Source organism: Rhinopithecus bieti, unplaced genomic scaffold (assembly GCF_001698545.2).
Source record: "Rhinopithecus bieti isolate Rb0 unplaced genomic scaffold, ASM169854v2 scaffold_15796, whole genome shotgun sequence".
NCBI classification, from domain to species: Eukaryota; Metazoa; Chordata; class Mammalia; order Primates; family Cercopithecidae; genus Rhinopithecus; species Rhinopithecus bieti.
Window position 1 is genome coordinate 1,875,291 of NW_016808858.1, and position 21,416 is coordinate 1,896,706.

Sequence of the window (21,416 nt, forward strand, 5' to 3'; positions counted from 1 at the left end):
TTAGTTTTATTTTAGTTTTGAAAACAATTTTAATATTTATTTAAATTTTATATCATACAAATAATATAGGCCATTGTAAAAAGTAATATAAAGAACAGCACACCAGTACAACAGACACCTCCAAAAATCTACCCTTAGCAGTTGAAAATTAAATATACTGAATAAATATAGAATTTTATAAGTAACATTGAATAATTTACCTGAACTCTGAACATTGCACCATTTATTCATTTTTCCCTTACTTTGTCATTCTGTTTGCCTATTATGTAAGTCATCAATTGTGGGCCTGGATCTATTTAAGTTTCATACCGATTCATTCTCCATCTTGCCAATATGATTACAAGGATGTATGCAGTTATAAAGAGTCTGCACAGTCAAAATGATGTACTAATTTTTGAAAATAAATTCAATAATTAAAGTAAAAAGGTTGTCCATATGATTTCACAAAAAATACTAGATTATGAGCATACTGCTAATGGGCTGCCCCTTACATAGAAAGCAGTTGAACTTTTTAATCAGTCTAGAAATCGGCCCTGCTCTGAGCTCTGAGTTCACAGCCTAGGGCACTTACAGCTATACTGCCTCACTTTTATAAGGGAAAATTTGCAGTTAACATTTATCCAGTTACAAAGAAATCACTAGTATTATGTATTTAAGATGCTTGAACAAAATCTTATTTCATTCCACAATTTGAAAACTACAATATCATCACTTTGTTTCTCCCAGATTAGTTCTTATTTATGACTCCCAGATTTTCAAATCAAATGAAAATTCTCGGTCAGAATTGAGTCTATTCTTTACTTATAACAACCAGTATTTTTTAAAGACCCTGACTCTCGTATGTCTTGAGAATATTCAGCAATAAAATTCTAGTATACAGTTTTTACCAGACTCCACTGCAATGCTCCCCGTGTGGAACAATGGGATTTTTTTCAAGGCTAGTAGTTTATGTTGTTTGTTTGCCAAAGTAGAGACTGTGAAATTGGTTTATAGAGCTGCCCTTGGCAGCCAATTGTCCTCACACTTATAGGGTCTCTTTCATCTAGACTCCTTCTCTACTTTTCTATTCCTGCACCCACTATTTCTACATTCACTAAAGTAATTGCCTCTGTTACACTTAAAAAACTTAGCACTTTCACATATGCATAGGATTTTTAGAACTAAAAAATTAACCTGGAATAGATTAGTAGAATTTTGCTTTTGCTTTTTTTTTTTTTTTTTGCAACTTTTCTTTTAAACCATGCCAAATAAAATTACTGAATACTGGAAACATTTCTGTATCAGAGGAAGGGAAAAAATAGATTCATAAAAAATTGAGTTAACATTTTAATAATGTATGAGCTCATTTCAGTAGCTCTTGTGAAAACTCTGAAAGCGCATCTGCTGGAATCAGGGACAGACTCAACTGCGCACTATGTCTCCAAAAGCCAGTGAAGGCAAAAACAGGAGGCTTAGTGGTCTTCACAGGACACCTCTTTCACTAAGTCCTGTCTAAGAACTTGAGACAATTTTGAAAAATAGTCTTTCCTCAGTTTCCTCATATTTGAGAAGTCATTGTCTATTTTCTTTACAAAAGAGACTCCCAATTGAGCAGATTGACAGAGGGGAAACCTCTGAAGAAGTGTTATTTCTAAGGATCTTCTCAGAGTGAGTAGGGTGGAAGGAGATCTGAGAAGTCAATGTGCTCTGTTATAAACATGAATAAGTTGTCCACCAATTTCCAAGTTCTCATTCTTAAATATATCTGACTCAAAGATGACTGGGATACAAATCTAGTGATAAAAGTTAAAGAGAAAATAAAGGAGGGAGGGAGGTAGTTAGAATCTCAAGCTTTCCTCATATTTCTATGACCAAAATATTAACCTAAATATTGTTTTATGGATTTTCAAAACCTAAATAAATTTTTATTCATTTAAATGGCCAGTTTTCCTTTGGCCTTGTACCTTCATCAATTCGCGAAATTCATTTGTTCATGGATAAAGTATAAGTAAGCTTCACGATTTCTAGAGAATTTTTGAGGGGAAACAATAAAGCAGCCACAGTTATAGAAGTATGTTTTTGGAAACAAATAATGATTAAGTTGGAGGGAATGTGGATTTCATCTGAGAGAAATAATTTCCATGCACGTGAATGTTCAGCACCCTTACACCCTAAATCTCCTTTCTCACCTGGAGCAACTCCATGTCTGGCTTGTCGAGCATTTCCTTTTTAAGATACCCCCTTTTGGCCGGGTGCGGTGGCTCACGCCTGTAATCCCAGCACTTTGGGAGGCCGAGGCGGGCGGATCATGTGGTCAGGAGATCGAGACCATCCTATCTAACATGGTGAAACCCCATCTCTATTAAAAATACAAAAAATTAGCCAGGGGTGGTGGCGGGCGCCTGTAGTCCCAGCTACTGGGGAGGCTGAGGCAGGAGAATGGCGTGAACCCGGGAGGCGGAGCTTGCAGTGAACTGAGATCGCACCACTGCACTCCAGTCTGGGCGACAGAGCAAGACTCCGTCTCAAAAAAAAAAAAAAACCCCTCTTATGAGCCATTCTGGTCTTATATGTGCGTGTGTGTGTGTGTATACATAAACATATACATATACACATATGTATACACATATATGTGTGTGTGTGTGTGTGTGTGTATATATATATATACATGAAGTTACTAAAAGTTCTTCTTGCCCTCGATTTTCAGTCTTTCTAAATTATGTTGTCTGTCCTCATGGAGAAATAGAGACATCTTCTAAAACTAAACACTGATTGTTTTTCTCCTTACATTCATATAATTCTGCTGTGGTATTGGGTTAGACGGAATGTAAACCCATTCATCCATCTATTATTGAATCTTACTGATACTTCCCTGCTTTATCACAGAAAAATCCATTATACTTCAGGCTTATTTGTCAATTGTCAGAATCCACAAAACCTTATGACCTTTTTTCTCTGCACCAAGAAAAACTATTATCCACCCTACTTAATAAATTCTTGATGAAGTGCATGTTAAATGAGTCACCAAGAAGAAAAAAATTGCTTATTCCTATCTTGCAACCCCCCCCCCTTTTTTTTTTTTTTTGACAGTTAGGACAGCTAGTCTTTAAAAGATGGGTTTTGAAGCTAAATTGGCTGGACTGGAGTTCATTATGGACTCCTATTTCCAAGATTAGACATCTCTAATTTTTGTAATTACTTTTGTGCTGATAGGTTATTTTAAATTTTCCTATAATGTTATTGGGTTTTCTTTTGTTTGTTTTGTGTCTCCCCACCCCGCCCTCTTTCTCTTTTCCCCGCCCTGCCCCCCTTTCTCTTTTTCCTCCTTCTTAGTATGACTGTAGAGCAGCGGTCCTTAACCTTTTTCGCGCCAGCGACTGGTTTCCTGGGAAGCGGGAAGGGGAATGGGTTTCGGGATGAAACTGTTTCACCTCAGATCATCACGAGTTAGATTCTCGTAAAGAGAACGTCATATAGATCCGATGCATGCGCAGTTCTCCATAGGGTTCTAGCTCCTGTGAGAATCTAATGTCACCGCTGATCTGACAGGAGATGGAGTTGAGAGGATAATGCTTGCTCACCTGCTGCTCATCCACTGCTGTACGACCGGGTTCCTAACAGGCCAAGGGGTTTGAGGACCCTTGATGCAGTAGAGAATGCTGGTTATGGTTGGTCTTTCAGCTTCTCTCGTATAGTCGTAGGCATTTCTGTCCACAGGTTTTTTATACTGGGCTGCGCAGTTCGACCTTCAAGCCAGTAGGTGGTGCTTATGTGTTAGAGTTGGTTTTGACCAACATGGCTGGATTTATACTTGACCCTTGTTTACCAAGAGAAGCCCCAGGCAATGGGCTGATTCGTGGAGTACACAATGTTCCCAGCTCTCTCCTCAGCTCTGGGGGCAGTTGGGGCAAGATGGGGAGGGCCATACTGGGCAGGTCCGCCTGTAAGTCTCCCATTGGCAGGCACAAGCACCAGCACCAAGTGAGAATCCAGTGGGTGGCCACCTAGTGCCCATGGAAAGTGGTTTTTCAGAAACAATTTGTGAGGCTAAATCCAATGGCAGAAGTAAGTCTAAAAATTAGAAGAAATTTGCAAGAGATAATAAAAGCTTGAATTAAGAAAGAAGAAATCAGATATGTGAAGAACAAAATATACCTGACAGACATCTAAGGTTTAATCACTTAATAACACTATGTAGGACCTGATAGAATGTAGAGGATGAGGAAGAAAACAGTGTCTAAACTAAATCTTAGTTTTCCAGTATGGATAAGGAGGTAAATAGTCATACTGATTCCTGAAACCAGGAAGACAAGATGAGAATAAGGGCATTTCAAGAACGAAATCTGATGGGTTCTTTTGGACGTGAGGAACTTGAAGTGGCTGTAATTTATATTAAAAGTCTGGGAAATATCTAGGTGGCTTTATGAATCTGCAACTCAGAAAAGAAAATAGAGCAAGAAATAAGAATTTGGAAGTCCTAAGAATAAATTGCCTCTTAAAATCTGGACATATATAAGAAAACAAAAAAAGGGAATTCAAATAATATTTAGTAAAGTGAAAATAACCTGTTTTTATTTTAATTTGTTGACTATAACTTTCTATGTTATATTATTCTGTACTATTTGGAGTTGACTAAAGAAAATGACTTTTGAAATAAGTTTATAAAATGCAAAGCCAGCTGAAGTGGAAAACTCACAATAGTGTTGACCTGAGTTAATTGAAAAGTTTCTAATATGTCTTTCTTACACTCTCCATGGTTTTCTCTTAGCTAACAAAATGTTTAGTATATATTAACTTTATGAGAGTTAAATCTCCCAAATATAAAGCATTAGCTAATCGTGTATGTATGGATTATATTAGTGAGATTAGCTTAGTCTGCCAAAGAATGACATGCAGAGTAATGAAGAAATTATATAAAACTATCTTAATAGTGAAAATAAATCTATTAGTCTTGTATCAGTGAGAGTTCAACTGGAGAGCCAGAACTGGTAGGAGGGAGGGAGGGAGAATAAAGAAAATAATGACATATTACTATGGAGACTGATTATGCAAGTTGGAGATCAGTAAGGCAGTCATTCTGGGAAAAGCAGCAAACAAACAAAAAAACTGGAGCAAGCAGAAATGTAACTGGCACAGGACAAAGATATTGTCCACAGGCAGTCAGGAGCAATGTAGAAATTTTTCTGTTTGCAGTTTTATTCAAGGAATGCCTAAAACTTCCTTTAACAGCCAGCCATTAAATTAGATCCAAGTAGATAATTTCCATAGATTAGAGTCAAGATTAGGAACTTAAATTGCATCTACAAAATCTCTTCCCAGTAGCAACCTAGGTTAGTATTTGCTTGAATAACTGGGAGAAGTGTGTCTAGGCTACACAATGGCTGCTTCCCTCTCTTACATTCTTGTAATTTAGCCAGATTGACATATTACAAAACAGCATAAGGCCTTTTGATTTAAAAAGTATTTAAAAATATAAATATGGTTTTATTCTAGATTTACTATGCAGCATCCCATAAGGAAAGAATGCCCTGAAAATGTCATTCATAATTCAATCAATGTACATTTTAATTAATATTTTTATTTTAATGCTAATAAATTAAAATTTTGATTGCTTAGATTATTCACTGTGTGCCTAATATCAGTACATTTTTATATGTAATTTTATATTCTTCAGTAGTATGAATTGTTCTATAGTGGTGGTTGTGGCCAGGTGCATGCATTGGATCTAAAATGTTAATAAATCATTTCATTAAAAACACACAAGATAAAATAGGCTACATCAATATTTGCTAATATCTTCACTTATATAATGGTGTTGAATAGTATATAGTATTTTTATTAAGCTATTACTCATGTCAAAAAATATTCAGTTTATACCCTATTTATTTAGCTATTGAAAATAATGCTACAAAATACATTCCTTTGTATATACCCTTGTCTGTGTGAAATTATCTCTGAAAGATTACTAGGTATGATATTGCTCAGTTAAAGGAATTCTGGATATCAGATTTTGACAGGTACCTCAGGACTATGCTAATCCAGAGTGAGAAGGTCTTTCTCTGTCTTAAGCCTATGATCTATGCACCAAATGAAGAATATAGTGAGTGGACACAGCTCAGATTTAAGTAAATTGAGTGGTTCCAAGTTACCTGCAGCCCCCAACAGAAAGAACCACAATGAAACCACCTGCTGGGGATCTACCTCTTTACAGACTGAGAAAATTTAAGAACAGTGTTTTTTTTTTTTTAATATGTTTTTATTTCCATAGGCTATTGGGGAACAGGTGGTGTTTGGTTACATGAGTTGTGAGATTTTGGTGCACCCATCACCTGAGCAGTACACATTGCATTCAATTTGCAGTTCTTTAATTCTTCACCCCCTTCCCATCCTTTCCCCCTGAGTCCCCAAAGTGCACTGTGTCATTCTCATGCCTTTGCATCCTCATAACTTAGCTCCCACTTATGAGTTAGAGCATACGATGTTTGTTTTTATATTCCTCAGTTACTTTACTTAGAATAACAGTCTCCAATCTCATCCAGGTCACTACAAATGCCAAATTCATTCCTTTTTATGGCTGTGAACTCCTTCCTCTGTCTGTCTGTCTATCTATCTATCTATCTATCTATCTATCTATCTATCTATGTCACAATATCTTTATCCACTTGTTGACTGATGGGCATTTGGGTTGGTTCCACATTTTTGCTGTTGCAAATTGTGTTGCTATAAACATGCATGTACAAATATTTTTTCCTATAGTGACTCATTTTCCTCTGAGTAGATACCAAGTGGTGGGATTGCTTGATCAAATGGTAGTTCTATTTTAGTTATTTAAGGAATCTCCACACTGTTTTCCATAGTGGTTGTACTAGTTTACATTCCCACCAGCAGTGTAGAAGTGTTCCCTCTTTACTGCATCCACACCAACATCTTTTTTAAAATTTTTTGATTATGGCCATTTTTGCAGGAGTAAGGTGGTATCACATTGTGGTTTTGATTTTCATTTTCCTTATTAGTGATGTTGAGCATTTTTGCTTATGTTTGTTTGCCATCTGTTTATCTTCTTTTGAAAATTGTCTATTCATGTCTTTAACCCGCTTTTTGTTAAGATTGTTTGTTTTCTTTCTTGCTAATTTGTTTGAGTTCATTGTAGATTCTGGATATTAGTCCTTTTACAGATGTATAGATTGTGAAGATTTTCCCCCACTGTGTGGGTTGTCTGTTTACTCTGCTGACCATTCTTTTTGCCATGCAAAAGTTCTTTAGTTAAGTCCCAGCTATTTTTCTTTGTTTTTATTGCATTTGCTTTTGGGTTCTTGGTCATGAAATCCTTGCCTAAGCCAATATCTAGAAAGGTTTTTCCAATGTTATATTCTAGAATTTATGTAGTTCCAAGTCTTAGATTTAAGTCTTTGATTCATCTTGAGTTGATTTTTGTATAAGTTGAGGATCCAGTTTCATTCTCCTACATGTGGCTTGCCAATTACCCCAGGACTATTTGTTGAATAGGGTGTCCTTTCCCCATTTTATAATTTTGTTTGCTTTGTCAAAGGTCAGTTGGCTGTAAATATTTGGGTTCATTTCTGGGTTCTCTATTTTGTTCCATTGGTCTGTATGCCTATTTTTATACCAGTACCATGTTATTTTGGTGGTGAATAGAGGCCTGGAGAATGGGGATGTAACGTCCAGGGGTCAGACAGGCAGGTTCAGCACAGTCTCACTAGCAATTAGAGAGGGGATAGGAAAAGGGAAAGGTGGTGAAGACTAGAGGCAGATTTATGAAAGGAACCAGAGCCCTTGGTTGGGTAGATATGGGAGTGGAGGGCGATTCCAGCTTGTCTTCTGCAGCATGAACACCCTGAACCCCTGCCACAAACAGACATCTATACACAGCAGCCCTCCTGTGATTGAGATTCCTGGTTATTTCCTTGCTTGATGCAGGAGTGAGAGGGGTTAGAGAGGTAACTGACCAGATACCTAAGCCCTCTGCCCATGGGTAGTGTTGGGAACCTTGGCTTCTAGCTCGAAAGCAGCTACAGCAAATGTTCAGGGCAATGGCCTGGTTTGTGGCCCAGACTTCTTGGCATTGTCATGTCCCACTGGTTGGCAGCTGAGGGTCCTGCTGCTCTAACCTGAGAATAGACAAAGCACGTGTTGGTTACTCTAAAGCTGTTCAAGGCTGGCTGTCATATCTGTGGCTGGAAAAAGTTTTAGTGGCTTTGCTTAGTGTTTTCAGATAATTTGTAAATCAGTTTTCAGTTAAATTGTGAAGTTGTTCTGTTTTATTCTGTTGTTGTTTAAAAATTAAAGAAAATTATAGGAATTCTGTTCTTTTAGGGATATTTTATTGTTTCTGTTTAATGTTTATATAGATAAGTATATTTAATTTTTCTATTATTTTATGTTACATTTTAACTGCAAATCATATTGAGTTGCAGTTTAATTTAATTTTCTATTATTTTTATGTTACGTTTTAAACTGCAACTCTATTGCATTGCAGTTAAAAACGTAACATAAAATAATAGAAAATTAAATAGGACTTTATTTAGCTTTAAGATGTTTTATTTTGGAAAATGTTTAACTAAATGTATAAGTAAAACTATGGAAAAAATTTGCATATATAAGGGTAGAATTGGTCCTCAGATCCGGCAATAGCTGAGCAAATAATTTTAGTGCTTTGGGAGCAGATGTTGGAGGATCCCTTGAGCTCAGAAGTTTGGGGTTACAGTGAACTATGATTGCACCACTACACTCCAGCCTGGGCAACAGAGCAAAACCCTGTCTTAAAAAAAAAAAAAATCTGCATTTTACTGGAGGAGGGATACCAATAGTGTTACTCTCCCCTCCCATTATTAGATAGATCAAAGAAAAATGTGAGAATAAAAGCCACCCTGCAGATTCCAGTGAGCATTGTGTGCAGTGTGTGCCAAGAACAACACAGTGTCCAGCATGACATCCTCTTCACTGATATTCTCGTCCTCTCTTCTTGTCATTTTCTTTTTTTTATTTGCAAAATTCATAGCTTTATAAGGAGGAATGGGAGGAAAATATGACATGGCTGGTCCAAAACTATAAAAGAAAAAAATAAAATGAAAAGTTACCAGATGACAGCAAAGGGATCCTCAGACGTATAGAGGCCAGGAGACAAAAGAGAAATGTTTTCTTAGCGGGGAAGAAGAACTCTGAAGATGTTTCTCTGTTGTGAAAAATCCAGCAGCCAACACATTAGCAATCAAGTATTTTATTGAGGGGATATATTGGTTTTACAAAGTTGTTAACCATGGGTCTGCTTCGTGATAGTATATTTTCATACTACAAAATTTATTAGGAATCAATTTTTACACTACTTTCCAGGAGTAAAAATTTTACCAATCAATTCACTATTCTTGTTGCCCAGGAGGGTAGAGATGATCACAGATCACAGATCTGCCTAGTGTTAACTAAGGACAATTTATTACACAGAAAGACTCGTGTGTGTGCCTGCACATGTGTGTGTGATTTAATCACAAATTGAAGGTTTAAAGTTTGCATTGGTAGAAGATAATTCTTTCTGACTCCTGGCTTCAGAGTCCCATGTTTATTGGGAGAAAAGAGAGTCAAGCTGGGAAGAATAGTAGCCCTGTGCCCTCCAGAACGGCAGCATGTTTGGGAATTGTGAGGCTTCATGCTTTCCAGGAGACTCTGGAACTAGGAAGATGTCACCAGTGACTAGCACAGTGCCACCTTCCTTACATCTGCCTATCAGCCCTCCTCAGGGCATCCAAATGTGACCCTCTTCTTAACTCCTTCCTCTGCTTCTCTTCTCCCAACCCTGGGATCTGAGCTCTCTCTTTACCTGCGCACAGTATCTACTTAGGGAAGTCCCAGCACCTGCTGCAGTCAGGGCTGCAGCCCTGAGCTGAGTCTAGCAGAAATTTTGTAAACTAAAGATAGCATAAGATTATTATACACTGCAGGTGGAAATGTAAATTAGTCCACCCACAATGGAAAGCAGTCTGGAGATTTCTCAAAGAACTTAACACAGAACTACCATTTGATCCAATTATCCCATTACTTAGTATATGCTCAAAAGAAAATAAATCATTCTACTAAAGCGACCCATGCACTCCTATGTTCATGGCAGCAGTATTCACAATAACAAAGACATAATCAACCCAGGTGTCCATCAATGGCACATTGTATAAATAAAATGTGGTACATATACACCGTGGAATACTACACAGCCATAAAAAAGAATGAAATCATGTCCTTTACAGAAATGTGGATGGAGCTGGAGGCTGTAATCTTAAGCCAATTAATGCAGCATCAGAAAACCAAATGCTATATATTCTTACTTACATGCGGGAGCTAAGCACTGAACACACATAGGCATCAGTATGGGAAACATAGACTCTGGATTACTTGAGGGTGAGAGGGATGGGTTAAAAAACTACCTCTTGGGGGCGGTCTCTAGGCTTGGGGGCCTGTCTCGCCTGTCTTCTCCGGATCGCTCCTCCTGCTCCTCTTCTGCTCCTGGTAGGCCTTGCGCCCACCGAGTTACCTGCCCTCAAGCTTCTGCCCAGAGAAGCACAGCCGCAGGGGCGCGTCCTGTCACTCCGCCCCGCCATTTACCCTCCCCTGAGCCCGGGTGCCTGGCTCAGGCCTCTCGGTGCGAGAAGATCTGGGACCCCGCACCTGCCTGCCCTACCCAGCGCTTCTGCCCTGGCGTGCGAAGCACCACACCCTCCTCTGCCCTGTGCCGGGCCTGGAGGCGCTCCTTTCAGATCTCAGCCGCCACCACAGCGGCTGCCGCACGCGGGAGGGTGTGACATAGAGATGGCTTTCCCAGCTGGCTGCCACGCAGGAGCTCTAGTTGCTTAGCTCGCCTCGTGGAGAGACCTGAAATCAAGGCATGACTTAACAGCTTATCTTGTAAGAGAAAAGCTCAACTCAAAGGCAGATTGCTAGACCAGACTTTGTTACAAGCAGGATTGCGATGATGCTTATAGCACTGAAGTGAACTCCAGGCTAGGTACAGAAAGTGGCTTCTCTGCTTTCCCTCCCAAGTACAAGTGTATACTTGAATTCATGTAGACTTGAATCACTGAAGATGTAAGCCAGCTGTTACTCTCATATTGGGAGACACCCTGTGGACAACGTGAAGACTGTCCCTTATCAAAGTCTTTAGTAAACAGGAAGGAGTCAAGGTTAAAGAATGTGTTTGATTACCCGGACTGCAGTATTTTGGAAAATGAACCAAGGCCTGGGTTTTACTCTGGAAGTCTGCCCTGCCTGCTTCTGTAATCTGGTGCTTGCATCCAGATCTTGGCCTTTTATGGACACTGTATGTTACTCTTATGATTCTCTGCTCTTCTGTTAGTTCAGACATGGCACCTTATTTCATTTCTGAGCCACTCTCTGCCGTCCAGAAACTTAGTGGACCTATAGAACTCTGTTGTTCTGCTAAACCTGTGACCACTCATATCTCAAGGTCGCATAATGTAAAAAATAGAAGAGAAACATGGAATATATTAAGATTCATCAGGGGACTTTGACAATTTTTTTCTCTTAACTCCTCCCTTTTGGGTTACTACCAATGCATTTTCAACGATAGGTCGATGTTGTTGTAAGTGGCCCTGTAACAGTATCCACAGCAGTTCTTGGTGATTTTGCTTCACCCACAAAGCATGTTATTACAGCAGAAGAAAAAAGTGCTGTTTTCATTGGCTGCAGTGAACCAGAGAGTAACCCCAAAGCTGAGGTGTGCTCTAAAACCCAGGGAAAGTGGCTGAAGCATTCCACAAAGAATTACTTAATCCTTCCATCTTTAAATTTTGAATGTATCCTTAGAGGACAAGAAATCATACAAATATGTGGCTTATAATCCTGTCACACCTGAATTAAAAGTTGAACCCATTGGCCAAAAGCTCCTTGTGAGTCACCTTTCTTCAGATGATTTTGACATTCTTCATCCTGCTTGTTCACAGGTATTAGTTTTTTTTCACATATTCCTCTAACCTTGGAGTATGTGGTTAGTGGGGTCTCAGCTCCTCAAGTGTGTTGGCTAAAGGACAAGCAGGATATTGCCCCAGGAAGCAACTGGAGAAGGTTGTATTCTTATGTTGCCACAGATAGCATTGACCCAGTGGACCCTGGAAACTATTCCTGCATGATGGGAAACACGGCTGGAGATGTGAAATATGTAACATACATGGTTAATGTTCTTGAATATGCTCCCATTTCTAAAGGACTACAGGATCAGATAGTGTCTCTGGTGCCACAGTACATGTTACCTGTCATATTCATGGAAACCCACCTCCCAGCCATACCTGGTTTTATATTGCACAGCCTATTCATCCTTCCCCATGACATCTAATTGCAGGAAATTGACTGAAAGTCAGTGGGGTTATTGTGGAAGATACTGGGCTGTATCAGTGTTTAGCAGATAATGGGATTGGATTTATGCAGTCTACTGGAAGACTTGAAATTGAAAAAGACAATGGATTCAAACCAGTTATAATCATGGCACCAGCAAGTGCAAAGGTGATAGGTGGAGACTTTGTCATTCTGTCCAGCCATGCCACTGGGCTGCCAGTTTTGGTCATTCCTTGGTTATGACAGCTATGGGTTAATAGCCAGCCATCTTGCTTAAGTCCTTAGACCTAAATCCCAAAAGTCACACTTATCAAGGTCTGCAATCTTGGACCTGAAGCCTGGCTACTTCCTCATGTCCCAAGTTGACTCAAGCTCTCTCCATATTTAGGATGTGACTCAGAAACATGTGGAGAAACAGCTTTTATCTGAGGTTAAAACAAATGTCTCTCTCTTTAATCCACACTTACTGGTAAGGTCCAGTGGATAACTCGGCTACAGGTTTCTGAACTTCTGGCTTTTGAGGGAAAGACTTTGTCACCCTCTATGCTGAAGGTATTCTGTGTACTATGAACCCCAGTCAGTGGCTCTTAATATCAAGAAACCTTGGGAAGTACAAGGCATTCAGAAGGCTTGCATGAATAGTTTGCAGCGACGTATATACATCAGAAGGGGGTTCCTGACAAGGATGCACTGACATTTTTTATCTCAGTGTCCTAGAATTACTGTGTCATCTTGAAGGAGATGGTCATCTTGAAGGAGATGGACCTCCCCTTCCACCTCTCTACTCCAGTATTGTGTGCATCTACCTCAGTGATTTTGCTGTATTGTGTTCATAATGATTGTCCAGTTGATACCAAATCTTGAAGAAAATTTCCAAAAGAATATTAATGTGGTCAATTGTCGGTTGCCCTTTTACAGGAATCTGGAACTTGAATGGTGTTTCTATAAGGGGCTCGTTGGATCTCATGTTTTACAGGACCCTGAGTCTGTGGATATAGTCCTCAATGTCCACTTCTTAGAAAGAGTAGGTATAGTAGGTTATATTCCTCCCCATTCTCCCTAAAAGTGCTAAAATATATATTCCATCCCCCATTGTCTTTCCATGATGTAATTTCAAGACTGCTACTGCTGGGTGTGTTCTAGTCCCTTTACTTTGTGTAGGGTTGTGACTACAGCTGATGTTTTACTCTGTAGCATAATGGTAGTATAGACTTCTCCTGACTCTATGGGAATCTTCACTGTGGAAAATTATCCACCATGCTGTGAACAAGGCCAAGCGACTACCTGGAGAGGCCGTTTGAATATATTCTAGGCAACAGCCCCAACCAAGGAACCCCAGACATCAGCCAGGATCATCTGCTGGACTGGAAGTAGAATGTTTGTTTCCATTATTTAATCAGTGATCGTGAAAATGACCATTTGGTGGGTAGACAGACTCAATGGACTCACTATAAACTGGGTTTTCATCAGAACTGGGTTATGTTTGTTTTGTTTTTTGATTTGGTTTAATTTAGTTAGTTGTTTTTTTCCCTGATACTAATATGTTTCCACTGTAACATGAGGTGATGGTTATGTCTCAGGTCTCTAGATTATCAATGAGAATTCACAATCTGTGTGAATTGGAAGTATAAACACATTTAAAACAGACAGTCTGCTCATCTCTCTATTTTTCCCTGGATGATGGTGTTTGCTTTAATAAACAGCTACAGAATTCCATGTGGGTTAAACCCTTTTGGTTCCTGCTCAGACATTGCCAGCAACTTCTCAGAGAAGAGATAGGCTGTACCATTAGCCTATGTCTGTAGGTGGATATTTTATGTAGGTTTTTGTAGTGTGTTCTGATGTTCACACAATGATAAAATTGCCTAATAATGCATTTCTCAGAATGTATTTTGTTGTCATGGGATGCATGAGTGTTAAATTCCTATTCTAGCCCAAAGATTCAGTGAAAACTTCTGTGTAAAGTACATTTTTCCCCCTAAAGCGATGAGGTGTAAAATTTACTGTATTAATAGGAGGGAACTTTCACACTTACAAGTGCATTGTACAAAATCCTGTCTGTCCATGATGTGCAAATTTTGTTCCTGCATGAGATCATTAAGTTGGAAACATACACCCACATATTTCCAGAATTCCATCCAATAAATTCACAAACACTTGAAAATCACAATACATATTTTAGGAAATGGGCCATAGGAGATTATTTTAATTGTAAGAAAATGTACAGAAAGGTTTTGCATTTGACATATTTTCTATTTAATAACAACAAAATGAAGTGACACTAAAATAGACTAAAGCCTGAACAGTATGATTTCTTTGTATCAACAGTGAAGGGATCCCTTGTACATGGAGCTCCCAAAGAGTCAGGTTTCTTAATCCTGATCATCTGTGGCCAGTGTAAAAGAAAGGCCTGACAGGAAAATTTAAGGAGCCAGCCGGGTAACTCCATATGAGGGAACTCCTGGTGACATTCAAAAAACTCACACTTCCACTTTCAAAATCAAGAAACACACCAACCTGGCCCAGAGGTTTCTCTACATAGTGAGGAAACATTGGGGAGGTGGTCAAGAGACTGAAACGACTATCCACCTTCACACACAAAAGAAGAAATATGTCCTTAGATGTAACCATTGTGCTATTCTTCCTTATCCAGGAGTCCTTACAGACTCCCAGAGCCCAGTCCCAAGAGTTGTCCACATCCAGCTCCCAGTAGTGTTTCCCAGAGGAGAAGACCTGGGTTCCCCATGCAGCAAAATAGTCAGATCTGTCAGAATTCAAAGATCCACGTCTAAGCATCCAACTTCTCACATCCTCAAACAGCCTGATATTGTGATTGGTTACTTCCCAAGTGAAGGCAATTTCCACTGTAGAAAAAAGAGAATGTTCAAGTGAAAAGTAGTTTATAAATTCTCATGTTCAGATAAGAAAGAGACTCTCACTAGAATACACAGGTCAAGATTACAAAGAAACTTCTGTCTGGAAAAATGTTGGAATCAAAGGGTGTTAGGGTATCTGCACAAGTAATTGGTTAAACTACAATGATCACAATTTCTATAAACTCAAAAAGTATAAAGGGGAGGAAGGTCACGTCCATGTCTAGTTGAGCAACCTTTCGTAACAACTGAAAAACTGGAAGTTCTTGCACTGCAGCCAAATCCATAGCAATAAAATTAACCTCCATTGCCTCTTCTCTGTCAGGGCAGAGCAGGAGGCTGGGGACAGGAGATGAGGTGGGGAGCATTCCTAGACCCAAATAAAAAGTTACCATTTTGCCAGAAATATTACAATCTGTCACTAAAGCTAGCAAATTCATACTTAAAGAGAAAATCTGAATCTGCCTTCTGAAAAGTGAGATTCCTTGCAAGAATTATTTGACTTTCATGTCAGATTCAGGCACAGACTTCTTTTATCTGCTGGACTTATCATGATCTATCCTGGAGTTCTATCTAAGGCCTCATCAAGCACCAAATCACGTTTCTATGGTTCACAGATTCTCAGTTTTGCACTGTTATATAAGTTACTCATGTATGCTTTCGTTGATTAAAACATGACTAAAANAATCTGAATCTGCCTTCTGAAAAGTGAGATTCCTTGCAAGAATTATTTGACTTTCATGTCAGATTCAGGCACAGACTTCTTTTATCTGCTGGACTTATCATGATCTATCCTGGAGTTCTATCTAAGGCCTCATCAAGCACCAAATCACGTTTCTATGGTTCACAGATTCTCAGTTTTTGCACTGTTATATAAGTTACTCATGTATGCTTTCGTTGATTAAAAACATGACTAAAATTATAAATGCTATGAAACTTCACCTGAAATGTATTTTAAAAAACACTGTCACTCAAATCAGTTGTTAACTGCACTAAATTTGAAATTGAAATGTCCTAAATTAATTTAATTCTGTATATTTCATGTAACAATTGTATAGATGAAATTGTAGGAGAGAATGCTTCCTAAAGTCCTAAAGGGCCCTTCTGCATGTTTTGTTTTTCTAAGAAATTTGTTATGTGGCTGATTCCAATTACATTTCACCAGATTTTATTTAGTTTTATCTGTTTGATGATAGTGAAACTATAAATATTAAAGCCTATTCACAGACTATTCTCTTCTTCTAGATGAAAGATGAATACACTGGTAAAGCTGCCCATAGAAAACCATAAATGAAGGCATTTCATATTGATCCCACCAAGAGGGCGACACTCACCTCGGAAGTGGTTGAGCCTGTCCACCAGTCCAGTGATGGGCCTTGCAGTGAGCTCTGGATTGACAGGCTGGGGCATGTGCAGCAGCACAGACTCACTCCTGCAAGGAAGTTGGTTGAGTTGGTTAAGTTTCTGATGTCTGTGTTTAATAGATTCCAACAGAAAATGCTTCATTCAAATCCACTTCTGATATTGTAATGTACCTTCACAATCCTAGGATGGGTTTGTGGCTCTTAGGGAATATTTCTAAATATTCACTCCATTTCTAACCTACTGCCACTGAAACATAAATGCCTCTCTCCCTATCTGCCACCAAATAGTTTATCTCTAATTAGGATTCTGAATCCTAAAACCAGGTAATTGTATTCTAGCAACTTCTGCATTGAACTCTTCAAAACATAACCCCCTGAGTCACTTGGGAAAGTAAGAAAAGGTTAATGTCTGATAAAAGGCATAGGTAACATTCAACATACCACACAAACACATGAGTACACACACGTACACACACAATCACACTGACACATTATGGTGTTAGTAAATTATGTTTTCACTTTGTTGGAAACAGCTTGAAGTTTTCATAGCACGCCTTGTGCTCCAGCTTGCATTGATGACCAGAGACATACCTTGCCACGATGTCTCCCAAATCCTGTAGAGAGAGAGAGAAAGAAAAAATGACTTCTTTAGAAAGTTGTTATTCTTGTTGGATGAGGTGGCTCACACCTGTAATCCCAGCACTTTTTGGGAGGCCAAGGTGGGTGGATCACCTGAGGTCAGGAGTTCCACACTAGCCTGGACAACACGGCAAAAACCCATCTCTACTAAAAATACAAACAAATTAGCTGGATGTGGTGGTGCATGCCTGTAGTTCCAGCTACTCAGGAGGCTGAAGCAGGAGAATTACTTGAACCTAGGAGGCAGAAGTTGCAGTGAACTGAGATTGGGCCACTGACTTCAGTCTGGGTGACAGAAGAAGACTCTCTCTCAAAACAATCAAACAAAAAAGTTGTTATTCTGTCCATCCGGTCTTTAGGTTTTGAAAACTTTAGAATTGCCATATACTATCACTGCAACTCTTTTAAAATGTATTCTCATCTCTAGCAATTATACCAGTAAGACCTATTGACAGAATCAATTTCTGATAAATTCAGGACCCTAAATTTGCATGAGAGAGAAAGGTGTGAGTAGTGACTGCGCATTGCTGCAGCTGTCTACAATGTAGTCTTTTTCAGGGCTAGCCCCCAAAGGGTAATATGGCTGAAATTAAGAGCATTTCAAACCTAGGACTTCCCAAAAGGAGGAAGAAGGAAATGTTAGTTTTTCCGTAATTTCTATGGATTATCCATTGGAAACAAAAGTAGAATTTTCACATGAAATTTTTTCTTCCACAGTTTTAATGAAATGTGCTGGAGGAGGAAGCTTGTGGTAGAAAATGTTCTATGGAAATCTAGTTGCACAATTCCATAAAGGTTTATTTCCATGATTAGGTTAGCAGTTATCGTTTATCTCTATATGGCTCTCACCATCAATGTGGGAGAAGAAGAAATAATGTCTTTGGTACCCAATGGAAGGTAAAGATGTAAAGGTCAGCTAATACAAAGTATCTCAAGGGGCATCCTCCATTCTTACCTGGAGCAGCTCCACATCTGGTTTATGACACATTTTCATTAGTTCCTGATACATTTCTTTCAAGTGTTTACTCTTTTGATCCATTTTGACCCAACTTCTCTGGAGTTGCTGAAAAATCTCTTGGTACTCCTTGTTCAGCCTCTCTAGATGTTGTTTTTCTTCCCTATGGAGAACTGGATGCAGCTTCCTATACTCATTCCTGATTATCTGTGCCCGTAAAACCACATCACCCTGTAGGGACATGGATTTTGTAGGTTACATACCCAGGCCTACTTCCACCTCACAGAACCCACAAATTCATCCTCCTCATTCCTTCTTTTATTTTCCATCATTTACAGTGTGATGAGTGAAACAAGACTTTCCTTTAAAATTTATGTAATTCATCAATTCCCGAACACCTGCAAAATAGCGCTTTAGATTTAAATGTTTAAATATATGTCCTCTTAAATCTGAAATACCATTAGAAAACAACTAAAATTGATGATTGATTGTCAAATTGTCATGGATAATATATATAATCTTTGTTACTCAATTAGTTTGTTGTTTCAAATCTCTGTACTTCACAGACTAAACAATCACTGTCAGTAGAAATGATTTTAGTATATTATAATCAGAATCAGAAGCCATCATACAAACTACCTCTTTTCTGTCTCCTATCTTTCTTCTGTCAAAAGCCATAGGCTCTGTATTGCCCTGCCATTCTAAGAACATGAATCTCCATTCCATTGTGTCTCTCCTCTCAATATTGACATAGTTATTCTCTCACTCCCCCAGTCATTTTTTATCCCTTCTCCTCAGCTTTTCATCATGTTACATTTTCTCCTACCTGAACTGGCATCATCTGGGTCCTCTGCTATCAGACTTCACCAGCACAGGCACATTTCTTAAATTACTGTTCTTACCTGATTTCTTCCCCTTGGCCAACATCATATTCAACATCAAATAACTATTTCTCAATTATGTACTATGTAATTAATATTACATAATTCATCTTATTCAGAAAACTCTGTCTGAAATACTTACTAATTTTCAGCACATACTTGCCCTTCAGAATTTATATTTATTTTTTACTTATCTGAAGAACATTTCCAAAAAACCTGAACAAGCATTATATTGAACAGTCTGGTAGTTTTCCAGCCTATGAATAAACACATGACAAAATCTGGCATATGAGAATTTCAACTCAAGTTGCTAATATAAATGTTTTCAGCAGGCCTGTCTCAAGCTGGTCGTGAGGACTCACAGTCTCATACTTACCCTCCAGAGGAAGGCTGTTCTTCTCTCCTCATTTAGATTTCTCTGATTTTCTTGAATCTTTTCCCATAAAATCCTCATTTGCTTTAAGAGCTTCTCCTGCAAAAGAATTATGAGGTTAAAAAACAGAAAGTCAAATACCATAAATTCTACACTCTGAATCATATACGCAGGCAAGGGATGTAATATATAAATACATTAGAGAGAAGGAAAAAAAAAACAAATTTTTTCACTGCTCATCCTCAATTGATATTTTCAGTTCTGAGGTTTCAGAATACAGAACGGTTTAGGGAACTGAAGACTGAAGATTTCCTGTAACCTGGCTAATGTTCAGTGAAACATCCTGCTTCAGAACCCACTATGCTAGCCCCCTGATTTTGTAGTGTGCTATTCCCATACTCCTTTGTCCAGTAATATAAATATATTTCAAAAATACGTTTCTTTGCACTTGTAGTTTTGGTTGCTTTTCAATGCCTTTAGCATTGAACTGTAGAATCAATAATAAGGACATTTACTTGATCAGTCTCTTTTTGGATGCAAGCTCCATGAAGGAAGGTAGAGTTGCACATTTTAATCAAAATGTCATAATTGATACCTAGAACAGCACCTGGCACTCAGTAAAGAAGGGAGTAATCACCATGATGATTCTCATCGTCCTTCTAATCTCTTTAACTCCGCCACCCTCCAGCTTTCAGGTGATCGCAGAACTATCTCTTACCCGGTGTTCCTCAGCTGCTCCTTCAATGGGATAGTGTTTGTGAGTCCCGTGCTCCTGAGAGTTGGAGCACAGCAAACAGAGCAGACTCTTTTCCACATCACAGAACATCTTCTTTGTTTCCCTATGGGTCCCACATATTTGTTTCTCAGAGCTCAGGAATTGCCAGAGACTGGCTTTTCTCGCGATGGTCACTAAATTCTTCAGAAGAATATTGGTTTTGAAGTCCTGTTTCTGTGATGGTTCGCTGCATGCAGGGCAGTTGGCAGGACTTTGGGCTTCTTCCCAGGAAAGGCAGAGACAGGGCCTACAGAAGCTGTGCCCACAGCAGATGGTGACAGGGTCTACCAGGTAGTTCGAACAGATGACACAGATGAGTTCCTTCTGGAAGGCATGTGAGAAGTCTGAGTCCATTTTCCTAAGGAAAGAAAACCACAAGAATTTATTCTCCTACCCTGCAGAGAGAAAGATCCAAGCAAAGTTTGAATCAGGTTGTGATTGAATAATATCCTTTTTTTCTAGAGAAGTATAGGCTTTAATTTGCAATGACAGAAATAGGAAAAATAGAAAACTAAGGCACAAAGAGACATCAACCTCTAGAAAAAGTGACTGTTCTCCAATCAACACATGTCCAGCTTTCCAAACTCTACTTTCTTGCATAGAAAAATGTCGGATTTTCTGAGATGTTAGTGTCCACTAAATTGCTTAGGTTTCAAGGGTTTCATCAACCTATAAACTCGAGAGGTGAGTCTGAATGATCTGAAAATCAGTAACACTCTTAATTGCCAGTAATTCGTTTAGAGAAGGAAAGCTCACTAAGCTCTTCTACTCTCATTATTTTCTTTAACTACAACAACCATCTATAATGACTTTTCCAGAAGGACCCTGCTTGAAAATGTTAGAGCAGAACTCATACCTTGACCCAAATCAGAAAAAGCTAGCCTTTACTCTCCAAGGCAAAACAGTCAAATCAGGGTAAGGTACCTCTCCAAGGTAAAGCTAAGAATCATTGTTTTTCTAGGCTGCTATGTTAATTCAATCAACAAAAACTTCCTGGCATGTTTACTGTTCCTGCACCGTCTGTTAATTTGGGGATATACTGGTTAATATTACAACATCCTTAAAAGACAGATAATTAAATTTACAAAAAGATAATGATAATTGAAGCATTATCATTACTCTTTCACACAGTGAAAAAAACAGTAAGTATCATGCAATAATAATAGGCGCTTGAGGCCAGATGCGGTGGCTCACGCCTGTAATCCAACCACTTCGGGAGGCCGAGG

The 21,416-nt window shown here is 38.8% G+C and overlaps 1 protein-coding gene and 1 pseudogene across 2 annotated transcripts in view; one reads left to right on the plus strand and one right to left on the minus strand.

Annotated features, from left to right (window-relative positions):
• The window catches only part of LOC108539147 (cell adhesion molecule-related/down-regulated by oncogenes pseudogene), a 14,356-nt pseudogene extending 963 nt beyond the window's left edge, over window positions 1-13,393 (plus strand).
• A 1,169-nt stretch (window positions 13,394-14,562) lies between these two features.
• LOC108539151 (tripartite motif-containing protein 43) overlaps window positions 14,563-21,416 on the minus strand; it is a 28,376-nt gene continuing 21,522 nt past the window's right edge. Inside the window, exons 2-7 of one of the 2 annotated variants that reach the window (XM_017887651.1) lie at window positions 20,134-20,548; window positions 19,419-19,514; window positions 18,162-18,392; window positions 17,159-17,181; window positions 16,538-16,635; window positions 14,563-15,194 (exon numbers count right to left, since the gene is read on the minus strand). In XM_017887651.1, coding sequence (XP_017743140.1) covers window positions 14,713-15,194; window positions 16,538-16,635; window positions 17,159-17,181; window positions 18,162-18,392; window positions 19,419-19,514; window positions 20,134-20,544 — 1,341 coding nt within the window. In that variant the 5' untranslated portion in view covers window positions 20,545-20,548 and the 3' untranslated portion in view covers window positions 14,563-14,712. The remainder of the gene's footprint in view (window positions 15,195-16,537; window positions 16,636-17,158; window positions 17,182-18,161; window positions 18,393-19,418; window positions 19,515-20,133; window positions 20,549-21,416) is intronic. The other variant, XM_017887653.1, reaches the window with a different exon arrangement.